This window comes from Hyperolius riggenbachi, chromosome 7, assembly GCF_040937935.1.
Source record: "Hyperolius riggenbachi isolate aHypRig1 chromosome 7, aHypRig1.pri, whole genome shotgun sequence".
Lineage (NCBI taxonomy): Eukaryota > Metazoa > Chordata > Amphibia > Anura > Hyperoliidae > Hyperolius > Hyperolius riggenbachi.
In genome coordinates this window covers 321309254-321326985 of record NC_090652.1, presented here as the reverse complement: position 1 = coordinate 321326985, position 17732 = coordinate 321309254, and the positions used below count along the sequence as shown (strand labels likewise).

The 17732-nt window shown below is 44.6% G+C and overlaps 1 protein-coding gene across 10 annotated transcripts in view; it reads right to left on the bottom strand.

Moving 5' to 3' along the window:
- The window catches only part of LOC137525263 (7-methylguanosine phosphate-specific 5'-nucleotidase A-like), a 606367-nt gene that overhangs the window by 255829 nt on the left and 332806 nt on the right, over positions 1-17732 (bottom strand). For 7 of the 10 annotated variants that reach the window (XM_068246287.1, XM_068246288.1, XM_068246289.1 and 4 more), the window contains one exon: positions 12731-16136. The exons of 2 other annotated variants lie outside the window; for them this stretch is intronic. In XM_068246287.1, coding sequence (XP_068102388.1) covers positions 15642-16136 — 495 coding nt within the window. In that variant the 3' untranslated portion in view covers positions 12731-15641. Of the gene's footprint in view, positions 1-12730; positions 16148-17732 lie in introns of those variants that run through there. One more of the 10 variants, XM_068246295.1, reaches the window with a different exon arrangement.

Sequence of the window (17732 nt, the reverse complement as noted above, 5' to 3'; positions counted from 1 at the left end):
ACTCCACAGCCCTGGTATTTGTAGTGACGGCTGTGCTGGACTGGTGCACACATTGGCGAGAGTGCAGGCGATAGCGATTTTCAAGCCCATATGGTCGCTAGGCTGAGGTAGCGCAATGATAGAACAGTAGTGACTATCCAGCTGATCGAATTTGGTCTGTCCACAATGAAGCAGCGACCTTATCTTGGGTGTGCCCCCAACACTTTCATATAGCAGGCGGTCATTGCTTCATTGTGATACGCAAGCTCCTTCACCGCAGCAAGGTAACGATCACGAAAGGGAATTGACACATGCACATGCTTTTTGTTTTGCTGTTGCAGTGCAGCCAGAAAAAATAGGCAGACATGTACACCAGAAAAAAAAATGTGTTTGGTAGCAGCCTTAAAAATTCAGGAATCCACTTGGAGTCCTGGACCCAGTTGGTGGTGGCGGAGAAGGCAGTCAAGCGGCCTGCAGGCAGAGATGCTGTGTGGGGACGACTTAGTCTTGGGGCAGGTAGTCACACGGTGTACAGGCAGAGCTGCTATGTGGGGGACTGACTTAGTCGTCGGGCAGGCAGTAGCCCTCTGGGATCCATGCCTCATTCATTTTGCTAAAGGTATTGAACACTTACCTAGGCGACTTATCATCTTAGTGACAATGCCTCCGCTAAAGGTCCTTTCTTACAGGGTGCTTGAGGCAGGGCAAGACAGAAGTTGGATGGCAAATTGTGACAGCTCTGGCCACAGGTCAAGCCTGCGCACCCACTAGTCCAGGGGTTCATCGCTGCTCAGTGTCTCCATCCACACTTAAGGTCAGGTAGTCGGCTACCTGCCGGTCGAGGCATTGGTGGAGGGTGGATCCGGAAGGGCTAAGGCGAGACGTTGGACTAAAGAATGTCCATGTCCGACATCACCATGAGATCGCTAGAGCGTCCTGTCCTTGCCTGCGTGGACATAGGGGGGAGGAAGATTACTGGCAGTGGCACCTGTATTCCGTTGTGCTGTGACATCACCCTTAAATGCACTGTAAAGCATAGTTGCCAGCTTGCTGCATCCTTTCTGTCTTCTAGTGATTTTGGAAACATCTCTGCCACAGTGCTTATACCGAGGGTCTAGTAGCATTGCCACCCAGTACAGGTCATTCCTCTTGAGCTTTTTTTATACAGGGGTCCCTGCATGACACCTGCTGCAGTTCTTCCGTTGCCTCCTCTTTAAACAAAAAAAGTCCTCATCTGACTCTTCTTCCTCCTTCCCCCTCTGTGCTGCCGCAGGTGTTGAGGAAACATCTGGTTCTGCTGATTGATCCCACAACTCTTCCTCTTGTTACTGTTCACTCTCCTCCACAGCTTGATCCACCACTCTACGCACGGCACGCTCCAGGAAGTAAGTGTACAGGATCAAGTCGCTGATGGTGCCTTCACTGCGACTTAGCGGGTTGGTTACCTTCTCAAACGGCTGCATGAGCCTGCATGTATTTAGCATCAGTGTCCAGTGGTTGGGCCACAACATCCCCATCTCCCCAGATTGTGTCCTTCTACTGTAATTGTAGAGGTACTGGGTGATGGCTTTCTCCTGTTCCAGCAGGCGAGAGAACATGACCAGGGTCGAATTCCAGGGAGTCGGGCTAGCCAATATCAAGCGTCTTACCAGCAAGTTGTTTCCCCACTGAATGTCCCCAAAGCATGCCATGGCCGTGTAAGACCGCCTGAAATACCCACACAACTTCCTGGCCTGCTTCAGGACTTCCTCTAAGCCTGGATACTTTGACACAAATCTTTGAATGACTAGATTGAGCACATGTGCCATGCAGGGTACATGTGTCAGCTTTCCCAAATTCAAAGCTGAAATGAGATTGCTGCCGTTGTCACACACCACGTTGCCGATCTCCAGCTGGTGCAGGGTCAGCCACTGATCCACCTGTTAAGAGCAGCCAGGAGAGCTGCTCCAGTGGGACTCTCCGCTTTGAGGTAAGAAGACCTGTCTAACATGGCGTGACACCATCATACCTGGCATGCAGTATAGGCCCTGGGAAGCTGGGACTGTGTAGCTGGAGAGGAGATCACAGCACAAGTAGAGTTGAACTGCCACTCAGCCAAGGAGGAGGAGTATGACAGCAAAGAGGATGTAGCAGGAGGCCTGCCTGCAAGCCGTGGAGGTGCCACAAGTTGGTCCGCTGCACAGCCACGTACTCCCTGCTTGCCATCGGTCACCAGGTTGACCCAATGGGCTGTGTAAGTAATGTAGCGGCCCTGACCATGCTTGGCAGACCAGGCATCCATGGTCAGGTGGACCCTTGTCCCAATGCTGTGTGCCAGGGATGACACCACTTTCCACTTCACGGTACAGTTTGGGTATCACCTTTTTAGAGAAATAATTGCGGCCTGGCATCTTCCACTGCAGTGTCCCAATGGCCACATATTTACGGAAGGCCTCAGAGTCCACCAGCTAGTATGGTAACAGCTGGCGAGCTAACAGTTCTGCCACGCCAGCTGTCAGATGCTGGACAAGGGGGTGACTGGCAGAAATTTGGCTCCTTCCACTCAAAGATTTCCTTCACGGACACCTGGCTGCTGTGTGCAGAGGAGCAGGAACTGCTCAAGGGCAGAGTGGAGGAGGGTGGCTGAAGATGCTGCACTTGAAGGAGGAAGAGGAGGGTGGCTTTTCTTTTGTGTGGCTTCTGCTCAGGTGCTCCTCCCATTGCAGTTTGTGCCTTTTTTCTCCATGTGCCTTCGTAAGGCACTTTTCCCTACGTGAGTGTTGGCCTTTTTTTGGAGGCAGAGACAACAGATGGCATTGCTCCGATCTGCTGCAGACACATGAAGAAAATTCCAAACCGCTGAGCCCCCCTGGGGTGATGGCACTATGGTGGCATCAGCAGCTGACGTTGAAGGGCATGTTGGCCGGCTGTCCATAGGTGGCGATACATGGCGCCGGATACTGCCACCAGCTGTTTCTGACAAGCTTTCAGCAACTAGTCTCCTACTCCTCTCTGACTCCCCCCTCTGAACTGTCCCCTGTTCATCTCCTCTATTGAGAACATGCGTGGGATCCGTATCATCGTCCTCATCACAATAATCCTGCCCAGCTTTGCTTGCCTCAAACTGCACCGACAGCAGGTACTTCATCATCTTCACATGTTACGTCCATAGTGTCGCCGCCTAACTCAGACATATGAGGTGGTGTAAATTGCTTAGCGCCTTCATCTGGTTGTAACAATGGCTGTAAATTGGTTAATTCCCCACCAAATAACTTCTGAGAAGTGTCAAATGCTAGTGGATGTGGTGCTTGTAGTAGTGCTGGTGGCTGTGGAAGATGAAGTGCTCTGTTAGTCAACCATGTCCTGACAATCTTGGGAGTTGATAGGACGTGCCTTCTTCTGAGCACTTTACTTTGGTCGAGGGCCGCACAAAATCACATCAACCCGACCTCGCACAGACCTGCCGGGTGGCCTTCCTCTGGGTCTACCTCTACCTCTGCCTGTTTTGTCCGTTGTCTATATTGGGGGGGGGGGAGAATGAAGTGAAAGGTATGCACTGACTTGACTAATACAATGTGCAGTCACACAGGTGCAGTTAACAGGTATGCACGGAGTGGTATATCGCACTGCGTGCACTCACGTAGGTGGATGCACTGAACACAACAGGTAGGCATATGCAGTGATGGGTATTACAATGTGCACCTGTCACACACAGACAGGTAGCGGACAGGCACAGTGACACTGCGTGCGCTCACGTAGGTGGGTGCACTGTGAACAGGTAGGTAGGAATATGCAGTACTGGGTATTACAATGTGCAGCTGCCTGACACACAGGTAGTGTGGCAGTGGCACACACAGTATGAATTATCAAGTCTGTTGTCTATGCAACACAAGTGTCAATGGGACACACAGGAAAAAAATAGATTGGCTCTCCAAAGAGATGTTGTGGGGTGCTTTTTTTTTTTTTTTTTTTTTTTTTTTTTTTTTAATAAGAATCAGTAAGGAGCCTAACTAATCTTTCCCTATGAGTCTGCTCTGTCTGCAGCAGCTGTCCCTTCTCTATTTACTGCAGGCACACAAGTGAGTATAATGGCTGGCAGTGCCTGCCTTTTATAAGGGTGGGAGTGGCTCCAGGAGGGAGTGTAGCCTGATTGGCTACAATGTGCCTGCTGACTGTGTAGAGGGTCAAAGTTAACCCTAATGGTGCACTATGCAGGTGAACCAAACTTCCAGAAAAGTTCCCGGTTCGCCGCGATCGCGAACCATGGAAGTTCATCGGCGAGCCGTTCAGGCCATCTCTAGTTGTAATTGGGAGAAATGGGAAAAATGTGTGGTTTTATCTAGTCACTTTTTTTGTTTTACTTTAAAACTACAATTGCTGTTAAAAGGCCTACAATAATTCTGAGCAAGAAGCACCACCCAAAGAGCCCAATTTGTAGTGAAGATAAGTAGAGATCATTTAGAGGTGATAATTAGTGAGTTATTGGCAAATGAATAGCAGGCACACTGGCATTTTACAATTGCTTTGGACCATTAGGGGAAACACCTTTTCAGTGGTAAAGTAGTTGAGGTTAGAGCAGGGCATCAGGAGCAACTGTACTTTGTGGGAAGGTTGGACATGAGTTTTATGGCCCAGGACCATCTGACTGCTACTGGCCATGTTAGTGTCTCCACAGGGAAGTGCTTGTACATGTTCTATTGGGCATGCTTTAACTAAAAGTAGACATGCAACCTCTCCCTTAAAGCGGACCCAAACCAAACATTTTTTTTTTTTTTTTTTTTAATTAAAAATATTTAGTTGCACCACTCTGACACATTCAAAGATAAACACTCCTTCAAACCTATGATCATTTCAGTGCATGCTTTTCACCCTTCTCTTTTCATAACTAGGGTTATACAGGTGGCAGCCATTAGCAATTCCTCCATTGCCGGACACCATCTACTCCACCAGTTTGCCAGATTTTTTTCCCGGCAATTTGAAAGGAAGGGAGGGGTTCCTCCAATAAATGTAAAATATTTTATATTTGTCATCATGCAGCTGACAAAAGGCTGCTATTTATTATTATAATTTATAAAATAGATTTTATTTCTGAAATCTTGTATTTTTAATTTGGGTCCACTTTAACCCTTGTAAGCACCGGAGCTTGAGCAATAGTTTGGGGCCCAATACTGTACAGACACTTCTCTCGTCTATGCTAACAGTGTTCTGCTGATGAGGAGGAGGTACAATGACAGTTGGCAGGGGGAGTAGGGCAACAATGCCCTCAGCGTGCAATTTGCCAATCTGATCTCTTGCTGACTCATAGGAGGGGATCGGTGCCTGCTGTACACATGTTCATTCTCAGTAGAGGCAGCTCCCATCTAACGTGTACAAGGCATTTCTATGGAATTGTACTATTTGCTAATCTGGTTTAATGATGTATCATGAAGCTTGCCTTGTATGCCTATAGTAATTGTGTTTGTTTGTTTTTTCAGTTATGTGGGGAAAGCCAAGGAAGAGGCTAAAAATGGTAACCTCTTGACAGCTATGCGATATTTGCAAAGAGCCAACTCCATTAGACCTACGGAGAAGCTCAGAGCTCGAATTTCAGGCCTCAAAGCTCTAAAGCTATCAAACCTCCCCAACATTGGTCTGCCTGAAACCTTGTTTAAAAATTTGTACGACTACCAAAAGGAAGGAGTAGCATTTTTATACAGTTTGTACCGAGATGGAAAAAAAGGAGGGATTTTGGCCGATATGGGACTTGGCAAAACCATCCAAGTAATTGCTTTTCTCTCTGGTATGATTGCTTCAAAACAAATCAAAACAGAGATCATGTCCTCTCACCAGAAAAAATGACTTTATATTGTGGGTGTATCTATCACCAGTTCAAGAAGTGGCATACAAAAACTTTATATCTCTGGATGACATTAAAGCAGAAGTAACCTTAACTTTATATTCTGTAAAAATATCTGTTGTGTTGATTAATACTGCTTTAATAAATAAATATGTATGTTTGCTGTACTATACCTGTCAGATGTCCTTATTTCTGTTACTGCATGCTAGTAGACAGTGCAGCCATATGTTGGTTGGCATATTTACAGTGCCATCCAGCTGATTCCTACTTCCTCCAGCTGCTCCTTTCTCCAATCATAGTACAGTATGCAAATTAGCTTGTGCTGGAGTAGTTATAGTGATGTCATCTGGCTGCGCCTGTGTATATGTCTGCCTGTGTGTTCAAGCCTGTCATTTTTCTGCTCTTTATTTTGTCTATCCTCTGCTGCCACTTTTCTGCTTGCAGTTGTATCCTCTGCTTTTATTTATGCTCTGCTGTCAGTGTTATTTACACACTCTATTATTATTATTATTATTATTAATTATTATTATTGCCCCACCACATTTTCTATATGCTACTCCTACAGTTTTAGGGGTACAAGCGCCAAACTTTCCACACTTATTCACCTTATAGCAAAGTTTGTTGCTCTTGCTTTAATAAGCATTCCCACCCACCACACCAGCGCGGCGGACCACCAAAGACTCCCTTTTTTGTATTGACTTTGACAGGGAAAATTTTTCAATCGCTGCCACTCGTACAATTTTGAAGCTACACTCCCCAAACTCGGACCACATATTGTTGGTGTCACCCCAAATAAAAATATGTTCTTTTGGGAGGCACCCTAAAGTGGGCAGAGCTACCAAAAGCCAATGAGAATTTAGCAATTTTCTATACGCTGCTCCTCCCAGAGTTTTAGGAATAGAATTATGAAACTTTGTACACTTGTTTGGCTCATACCCAAATAGGGAGCTCTTGCTTTGTTAAAAACTCCCACCCTCGGTGCCCCTATGGCGGCCCCCCAAAGACCCAATTTTTCCCATAGACTTTCATTGGAAAATTTAAAACTTTTGCAACTCGTACAGTTTTGCAGTGACACTCACCAAACTGGGGTCACTTAGTCCTAGGGTAAAGCTGAAAAATTCTGTCACATTGTAGGTTCTCAAAAAAGTGGGCAGGGCCACAACCAATCAGATTTCACTATTGACTTCAATGAGAAAATGTAAACAGCTGTAATTCTCAAAGAATTAAAGCCAGAATTTCCAAACTTTGCACCGTGGGCGACTGGGGTTAAAAGTTGGTAAGGTGGGCGGAGCCCCATACAGCCAATCAGACTCTTCAAAAATGACACCATCTAGTTTTTATTCTTAGCACAACCCAATTTTCTATATGCTACTCCTCCCAGAATTTTAGGGATACAAGCGCTAAACTTTCCACACTTGTTCGCCTCATACCCAAATAGGTTGCATGTACTTTGTTAAGCGCGCCCCTGTGGCGGCCCCCCAAAGACCCCATTTTTCCCACAGACTGACAGGGAAAATGTTCATACCGCTGCCAATCAAACAGTTTTGAAGCTGCACTTCCCAAACTCGGACCACATATGGTTGGTATTATTCCAATTAAAAATATGTATTTTGGGAGGGACACCCCAAATGGGGCGGACCTACCAAAAGCCAATGACCATTTTGCAATTTTCTATACACTATTCCTCCCAGAGGTTTTTAGGAGTAGAATTATGAAACGTTGCACACTTGTTCATCTCACACCCGAATAGGTTGCTTGTGCTCTGTTAAAAGCAATCCCACCCTCCGTGCTCCTGTGGCGGCCCTCCGAAGCCCCCATTTTTCCCATAGACTTTCATTAGAAAATTCCCTATTGACTTCAATGGGAAATGTGAACAGCTGTAAAGCCAGAGTTCTCAAACTCGGCACCGTGGGTCACTGGGTGAATGGGGTTAAAATTTGCCAAAGTGGGCTGAGCCACATACAGCCAATCAGACACAAAGCCAACATCATGTGGTTTCTTCAGAAATGACATTAGTTCTAATTTTAACAGCAGGCCCGCATCAGCTGCTCGATACACGGTACAGAAACGTACCGTGTATCCCCAGCATTAGGCTTCTTCCCTGTAAAAGCTTTTATTTGTAATACTTTCAAATAGCAATATTTTCTTTATGATAAGAATGAGTAATTTGAAATAGTCGGGTGTCACACTAGGTGAATAGAATGTAATTGTACACAATGCAAAATCATAATTTACATTTTGCTAATTTTTCTGTATGATGGTAATGCAACTTTCTGATATATAAGCATTTTGGGCAGGGCCGGATTTACAACTTTGAGACCTATAAGCACAGGCGATCTGGAGCGCTTAACTCCGCCCTTGAAATCAGGCCACACACCCAAGTAAAAATATTCTAAACTATAATCCTTGCCTCATGTCAATAACTGTCCTTAGAATCTTAAGGTGGCCATACACTGATTTATCTGATGTTTAAGAACATTTTTTACTAGGAACATATTTCCAATAAATTTCAGTATGAAATCTATTGACAATCGATCAGATGGCATTTTTTTTGCCATCAGATTTCCATTAGGGCCAATGCAAAATAAGCCATCTCAACAGATCGACCTAGATTTTCCAGAATGCCAGATTGATAGAAATTGATCGAAAACGACCGCAAATCGATCTCGGCCGCTAATCGGCTCAGTGTATGGGCACCTTTACACTCTAATCACTGCCTCTGATCATCCTTAGCGACATGACAAGGATTAGGGTGTAGTTTCCTGAGGTCACTGATATAATGCAGTAATTAGACTGTAAATTCCTGAGGGCAGGTTGTGGCATCAGACAGGGAGCCCCCCAATATCCCTGTTAGTCTAGTGGTCCCTAGGTTCCCTTTACTACACCTTCAAAGACACACAAACACACTTGAACATAGTTCTGCACACTTACATCTGAACACAGGCATGCACAGTTGAACACAGACAAGCAAACACACGTGCACACACCCCGTTGAACACAGGCAAACACAGTTGAACACAGGCGCATGTGCGCACAAACCTAAACATGGCACATACATACAGTTTACAGGCAGACATGTGCACACACAGTTGAACACAGGTGCGCACACACCCCTAAAAACAGGCGCATACAGAATTTTTATTTAGTATTTATATAGCGCCAACATCTTCTGCAGCGCTGCACAGAGTATACTGTCACTAACTGTCCCTGGGAGGGGCTCAAAATCTAATCCCTACCATAGTCCTATGTCTATGTACAGTATATATAGTGTAAGTTACGTAATCTCGGGCCAAATTTTTTTTTTACTACTGGTGCCGATTTTAAATGTACTCACTAGAACACCATCCTACTCCCCTAGTTTATGCACAGGTAAATGGAGAACAAATGTTATTCTACTGGCTAGTGCACACTTGAATTTGTTTTCCCCATGCAGATAAAAACAGACAGCAGTGAAGCACTGCAGGCATGGTGTGCAGAAAATACATACAGAAGACTGACAGACAAGTGTGCTTCCAACATCAACTTATTACGCTCACTCTGTCCACCTCTGATGGTGGCAGAACTGGCTCTGCAGACTGCTCCAGCATCACTACAGTACATAGCACTTGGGAAGGGGGTGGAGAGGCTGGGGGCGGGGCTCTGAAGACTGCTCCAGCATCACTACAGTACATAGCACTTGGGAAGGGAGTGGAGAGGCTGGGGGCGGGGCTCTGCAGACTGCTCCAGCATCACTACAGTACATAGCACTTGGGAAGGGGGTGGAGAGGCTGGAGGTAGAGCAGTGCTGCACACTCAATAGGTACTGTCTACAAATCTTAGTATGATTCCTTAACAGTGGCTGTGCAGATGCAGTCATTTGAGCAATTGTGCAGAGAGCAGAACTGGTTTTTCTATATATGCCCTTGGTTGGCAGTCTCTGGACTGGTTCACACTTAATGCGTTTTCAGCGCTTTGCAGATCACTAGCAATCAGCGAAGCGCTGCTGACAATGTTTCCCTATTGATGCATTCACACTGTAGTGTTTGCGATTTAAATCAATTACAAAAACTGTGTTTGCAGCATCTTTGGGGCGATTGCTTTGTTATTCTCGTTCTATTGAACATGAATTATAAGTAAAAATTGTGCTGAATCGCGTGATTTTTTTTTTCCGCCGATTTGTGATTGTGGACCCGAATGTGATTGCTAGGAAGTAGCGGGCAAGCGCACAATGTGAACCAGTCATCTCAGGAAAGAGACACTTCTCCTCCCACGAGGCCTCTTGTGGCTTCTGGGCCCCCTGCAGCTGCATCCTTTGCTGGATCTATTGTTACACTCCTGCACACAGTTGAAAACACACTCATTCTCCCTTTGGTCTTTTCTTAGAAGGAATACATGCTCATTGCTCACTACGGAGGATGGATACATCTAGTGCTGTATGATATGTATGTGCTCTGCCCAACTGCTTCACTCCCTCTTGGATTACATGTCCCATTCATCCCTTCCTTCCTCCGATGCAAATGCTGTGTGCAGTTTTCCCCTTGTGACCTCTCCCTCTCATGTAGGATTCACTCCCCCTCCTCAGCTGGGATCTGCATTAGTGTCGGTGCACTGTCTGATCATGCTGCCCAGAAGATGCCTTCTGCACGGAGCATTTCTAGTGGGAACTTTAATACTCCCAAAATACCTCCACAGCCGCACCTCATTTACTCCTTACATTTTCAGGGTAGAGAGGGGAACCCGAACTGACTGTGGCCCTACGAACTGCTAGTTCCCAAGAAGAGTACAGAAACCTATCTTATGCATCAGCAGTGCTCAGGGTCTGCAATTTAGCACAAATTTAGGTAAAAGTAGGAATTGTAGGTGGTGTGGCTGCAGAGATATTTGGGGTGTTTAGTGCCAGCAGCACAATTGAATAGGAAATGTGGCAGCACAGGCAGGGCAGTGTAAATCATAAGGGAGCACGATCAAACACTAGCCTTCTCCTGTGTTGTAAGGGTCCTCTTACTTGATCACATCATCAAATGGTGGCATTTAAAAATACTGGAGAATGTCGTCACTAATGCAGACGGTGAGTGACTGCCACTGCTTGAATGCTACACGGGAGGAAGGGAGAGAACGAGCAGAAAGCACAGCATGGAAAGGGATGAGCAGGGCACGGGGTCATCTGATACGAGGTAGGGGAGCGTAGCATCAAGTAGACTAGCGCCGCAGCATCTGTCGCTAGGGGAACATTCCAGAAGGGAGTGGTGTGCCTCTTCCCCATAAGGTGCCTGTAGGCACGAGCCTACAGTGCCTTATGGGAAATCAGTCCTTGATTAAGGTTAATGATTTTGAAAGGACACTGCATGTTAAAATATCCATCATGCTGTGATGTGATTGCAATTCTGTGAATGAGCCATGATCAGTGGACTATATTGTTCAATATTGTTTGCAATTTCTGTAGTAAGAGATTCTGAAAATATTTTTAAACCATGGGGAAATTGCATACTGGTGCGATTGCTATGCAATTTTCCTACACTCCTATACAAAGGTAGTTGGAAGTAAATGGTCTTCCACTGCAATGTAAAGTATTCATTTACTGTATTGCAAGCATTAGAGGCCTGCACAGTTATACTTTTTGAAGGACCACATCCCTGCTACCTGCACCAGACCACTACCTGCACCTACGGAATCGCATTTATTAATGATTAATAAAGTGTTAACATATGCTACCATGAAGAGCAGCTGGAAGGAGATTATACAGTATAATCTTGTTATAGTAAACTCATATATTAAAAATTTGTATATAGAAAACTACCTCTCCAGGTCCCGGCCAATCTCCATTATACCTGTATGGGATTAACGCCTTTTATAGTAAACTCCGATTTAATAAAACTTCTGTTATAGTAAACATGTTTTTGGCCCCTACATGAAGCTATCTCTGGATATTAAAAACAGTGGGTGGTGCTTGCGACCTACGTCAGTGTGAACCGCATGGCCGGCTGCTCTCTTCAGGCTTTCCTTGCAAGTGAGTTGATGCCTGATAAATAGGGATGATCAATGAGATGCAAATTCTGATACTATTCAATTTTTTATGCAAATGTATGCAGAATAAAAATGGATCAATTTAAATCCAAATTTAAATTGCTTGGTTTATTTACAAGCTGCATAAATTTGCAGAAACTCTGAAGAATTTGCATATTTGATCTTTCCTACTGATAGCATTTGTAAGACATGCTGAATATACAGTACTGCACCAATAAGCAGCCAAGGAAAATGAGGAATGTGAACATAAACAAGAGGATGCAGGGTTACCACTTCCACTTTGCAATCACTGAGAAACGTATTGCCCCAGTACTCCCACAGGATTATATACGGCGTTTACAGTATCTCTTTCCTTACCATCCATGACTCTTGGTAGCCCCAAGTTAAGGTCTCTAATTTCCTATAATTTTCACAACTCAACATAGTGTTTCAGTTTTCAAAATTTCCACCTGTGGAAAAGCTCTCAGAGCTGAAACACAAGGGGCTTGATTCACTAAAGCATGCTAAGTGTTAGCACGCCAGTGAAAAGCTCCTTTGCATGCGTTAATATGCGTGCAAAAGTTTGTAAGCGCTAAGTTTGTACGTGTATTGTGCGTTTTGCACAGTATGCATACAAACTTTTGCACGCATATTGCACCATACGCGTACAAAATAACCTGATAAGCGTACTTTGCACACAGATGGTGCGACGGTTTGAGCGCACCGGTGCAACATTGCGCGCGCACCAAAAAGCGCACGATCAGTAATAGCTTTGTCCGTGCAAACTACTTAGCTCCCTAGCTTGCAGGTGCAAAGCTTTTAGTAAATCAAGCCCTAGGTGTACAGCAGAGAGGTGCAGACAAGTTTGACGAAAAATGTGATTTGAAAACATTCCAAATATTTAACAAAAAAACAAAACTAAAACACAAGTACTAAGGGTTCAAGTTATTTTATTTGTAAATTAGCATCACTCTGATATTCGAATGTATCATTTAAAATCAGATCATTGCAGTAGTATTTTGTCTCAGAGAACCCCCCCCAATAAAAAAAAATAAAAAAAAAAAAAAAAAATAAAGCTAGAGGAAGGCGAAAACAACCCTGCAAACACGTAAGCCAAATTGTATTTCACAGGGAAAAAAAATTCCTTCCTGATCCCGATTTTTGGCGATCAAATATCTAGCTTAAATTGATTAAGGTGCCAATATATTACTCGTCAACTATTTTTCATCAGCAAAGCTTACCAAAAAAATGAATGTCATTGGTGTCCTGTGCAGCCATACATGTACGCTATTGCCTGCACTCACTCCCCCCCCCCCCCCAACCTCATGCAGAGTGCTACATAACCGGAAGACGTGCTCAGTAACTTCAACATTTGTACAATTTAACCCACCAGAAACTCCCCATTACTTTGCACTAATCTTCATAAGCCATGCCTACCCCACCCAACTCTATTCTCCCTCCCCAAAGCTATACCTAACAATATCTCACCTCATACCTACATCCAAATTTAAACTACCTATGGCCAAGACTAAACTCCACCCTAGCTACTCCTAACACTACCCCCCATATGTCTATCAGCTTTTCTACTTGTTTGGTGTAACGTTTGTGGAATCGTTTCCGTGGTCAGCGCACCAGACGTGCGCTGACGCGGCGGATTTCCTCCACAAGCGTATAATTAGGGACACCCAGGCTAGGTGCTATGCACCCGCAGAGGGCAATTCCCACCAGCAGATGGCGCTGTGGAGTGCAGGCGAACACAGCCGCTGCACAGCCACAGATGCCAGATGGGAATTGTACAGATCCAGGACAAGGCAGGGCTAAACAGCCCTCTAAGAGAAAGAGCACAGGGACAGGATGAATGCGTGTTCACCAATCTAGTCTTGACCCCGCGACAGCGAACACACATCAGCAGAAACAAAAGTAGGAACGCGATTGCGAGATGGGCGATCGCCAGAGTGACACAAGACAGAGAAAGACAAAGCACGAGAGTAGCAAAGGCACCGCAATCCTAAACTAAGTAGAAACGTATAAGAGAGAGTATATAAATGTATTACAAAGAGACCTGAGAACTAACACAATTTGGCTTCAAATGCAGGCATTTTTGTGGAAAGCCACTTATTTACCCTACCTTCAACCTCAAGTGGGCCATGCTCACAGCGGTGTACTATCTCTCCATCCTTCCACTCATGCTCACCTACAATGTGATGCAACAGGGACAACAATTTGGCCCTGAAGACATTGGCATCTCCTCGGGATGTTCTGCTGCTCCAATAAAAGTGGTTAACTATCATCCCTATCCATGGCCTCAATTCTTTATTTTTGCTTTTGGATGCAGCATCGATCAATTGCTTCTTGAATGGTTTGAGGAAATGCCACATTTCAAACTGGTGATCGATTTCAGTGTATTCCACTGACATCAGGTGACGAATGCCAACATGTCTGTCAGTGCCTACAACTTGCACCTCAAATCATTGGCCAATTCTGTCCAGGCAAGTTTTGAAGCCTTCCTTTTCCATGGCAGACGATGAGGTTGTCTGCGAAACTTGCACAACCTCAAAATCCAGAACAAGTTTGGATGCGGCGTCCAAAAAAGTGTATGTACAAAATTTAGCGGAATAGCCTGGACTGTTGCATTGTCCGTCACCGCACAGGAAAAGAGGCTTCTGAGACAAGGGGCTCGATTCACAAAGCGGTGCTAACCCAGTTAGAGACTTTAGGCATGATAACCATTGCACCACGCTGGTGAAAAGCCAGTTTAGGCGTGATAAGTTTAGGCGTGATAAGTTTAGGCATGATAAGTTTAGATACTATTAGATCGCTTGCAAAGTCCCGCACGCAAAGCAGCGCCATTAAACTTTATGCGAAGTGCACCAGACTTTGCTAGCGCAAAACTTTTGATCAGCTGTGCACTGCGGTGCTAACCCAGTTGGCGCTTAAACTTATCATGCCTAAACTTATCACACCTAAACTTATCATGCCTAAACTGAGTTTAGGCATGATAAAGGGCTTTTCACCAGCGTGCTAACTGTTAGCACCGCTTTGTGAATCAGGCCCAAGAGGTCTTTAACACGAGATTTCTCCAACTGCCAGCTGTGGTCAATGGCAGGGAAAATGTAACGCCGCTAATATTTGTAAAATGAGTTGGCAGATAAAAATTTAATACCGGCAAAGTCCATCATTTCTGCGACTTTAGTAAAGCTAGACCCACTGGAAACCAGCGCAGAGGCGATTACCAAATTTCCTGCGGCAAATTTTTTGACTATGGGCTGACTTTGCCAAACTTTCTGCCTGTGTCCTCCAGAACATGTGGTGTACACAGTAAGCATTGTGCCACGGTTTTTTTTTTTTCAATTCTTCTAATGGCCTCAAAACAGTCCTCTATGGGGCAATGTAATTTTGACAACAATGTGTCAAGGCAGGACTCAAACACAATAAATTTACGATCATGCACAACACTTTCAGCTTCTGAAAATTGTGGGGGTTCTACAACCGTGATCTCAGAATCGGAAGACACATTTTGGTCTGCAGTGAGCTCAGACTCATCGGGAACAAAATCTTCATCTCTATAATAGTTCCCTTTTGGAATGGATGCAGTGGACGAAGGAGTGGTAGTTGAGCTATCCACGTAAAAGACCTCTTTTGGACAGTTTTGGAAAACACTTGAGGAGGTGGAAGGACTTTCTAATGTGGGGATGTGTTCCACACAAACCTTTACGGGGGGTGAATTAAAAGGTGGTGGAATTTCAACCTGTTCCTTCTCTGGTGTACATGGAGAGGTTTCCTGTGTCTGAGTGCATGTCTGGTATGCATGATCCAAGCTACGTGACCTAACCAACAATTGTGTCATTTCCGGATCATGCGCGTTTTAAATGTTAAAGTCACTTGCCTCTGTCTGTGTGGATGTTGTTGCTTGTGTGGTAGAAGCATTACTTACCTGTTGATGACAGGGACAGACACAACATTTACACAGACAACAGGTTTCAGTTACTCCTCCGCTTGCTGTTGAAGGGGGCTGAGTCCGCATGCGCTTGAACAAGGCGTGATGCCATTTTCTGTCCTTCTTCACAGCTTCTGAATCAGGGGAGGCGAACACTGTAGGCACGGCATCACTCTTCAAAGCCTTCTTTTCTTCTGTGGTGTAAAAACAGTTAGAAAAAAAATGACAAGAACACAGCCTATACTTATCACCACGCTTGTCCTCGATGATGTCCTCAATGAGTCTGTCCACAACGTCCGCTGGCACGCCAATTTTGTGACACCATTGATTGAGTAGTTCAGGCTCTCCCGGAAACTTATATAACGCCACATCTGGACTCATCCCCTTTTTGCCAGTCGTGTTGGCACATCCTTTGGCAAAGCACTTCGGCATGGCTGAAAAATGAGAAAAAGTGTGTTAGATACGATCACTTCTGAAAAAGTAAAATACACACTGTATACTGAAAATGTTTTGTAGCAGTGATCTGAACCCTAAACCCATACAAACACTACTTCATAGCCCCAATCCAGGATAGTCATATGTGCACACAGTATTAGGTAACACAGCTCACTCACTATAGTTACCAATTTGTTACCCTCCCTCCCACACACTACTTTATAGCCCCTCTCCCCCACACCAACCAGTATTTATACCCATATTTGCTAGCAGTCAGAGCTAAATAAAAACAAAAAAAACCAAACCCTACCATAATTAACCATTTGTGCCCTACTAGTTAATTTCTCTCCACCAAGTACAGCTAGCCATATGACTCCACATTAGCCCTTACTGCCACCTCTGTACATTTAGCCATTTTTACCCATAGACATCTGTTAGATCTCCAGCCACCAAAGTAAGCCATGTGTAGCCAGTATTACGCAGCCCCCCTTCCCTCATATACAGCGCTGCCCATAATAATTCATACCCCTGGCAAATTTTGACTTAAATAATTACTTGCTGGTTGGATACAAGAAATGATATAGGTGTCTCTAAAAAGATAAGACATAGTACAATAGAGAGAGTGACTGAGTGTGTGTGTGTGACTCCAAGCTGTTCTTAAAGCAGATCCGAGATGAAAAACTAACTATAACAAGTAACTTGTCTATATTTCTTACATTAAGTTTAGATAGTTTAGACAGCAAATCAATAGAAAATGATTATTTCTTCCTGTGATACAATGACAGCAGCCATGTTGTTTGTAAACATTACACATAGGTAAGCTTATCTGCATCTTCATCACTCAGCCTAATCCCCCCTCCTCCTCCCCTCTGGCTCTGAAATCTCTGGCTAGTAATACCTCCCCCTCCTCCTGCCCAGGCTGAGATCCCATGAGCCCTTGCTACTGTCTGAAAATGTCAAGGCTCTCTGAAATGCTGTGGGCGAGGCTTGTTTAGTTTATAGGGAATTAGAGTATTAAAACTAAAAAGTATTTGGCTTGAGGAATGCCCTATAATCAATAGGAAAAGAACACAATTATGCAATGAGTTAAAGTTCACCTCGGATCCACTTTAAGCATCCTATTTACCCTGATTAATGTGGAAAAGCTGTTTTAATCAACAAAACAGATAAAAAACAGCAGCTCTCTGCAGTTACTTTGTGGACAGCCATGGCTGATGCTACGTACACACATGCGACAACGATCGTTCGTTAAGAACGACGAACGAACTTTTAATTGATGAAAGAACGACCTAACTAAAGTTAGTTTTAAAAGGTGTGTAACGATCTGATCGTTAGAACGAACGTTACATCACAAAAAGCAACTATTGCGCCTGCGCATAAAAAAGAGAAGTTTCACGAAGAAATAGTGAAATGCGCATGTCAAGCCTAGTACGAACGATCGTTTCCAACGATGTACTACTTTTGCAAACGATCGTCGTTGGTTAAAATCCGCCGAGACAGAACTTTCTTTTGTAGCGATTTGGCTCGTTCGTCGTTTGCCTTAATAGTCGGTGGTTCGTTTTTTGTAACGATCGTCGTTGGTAA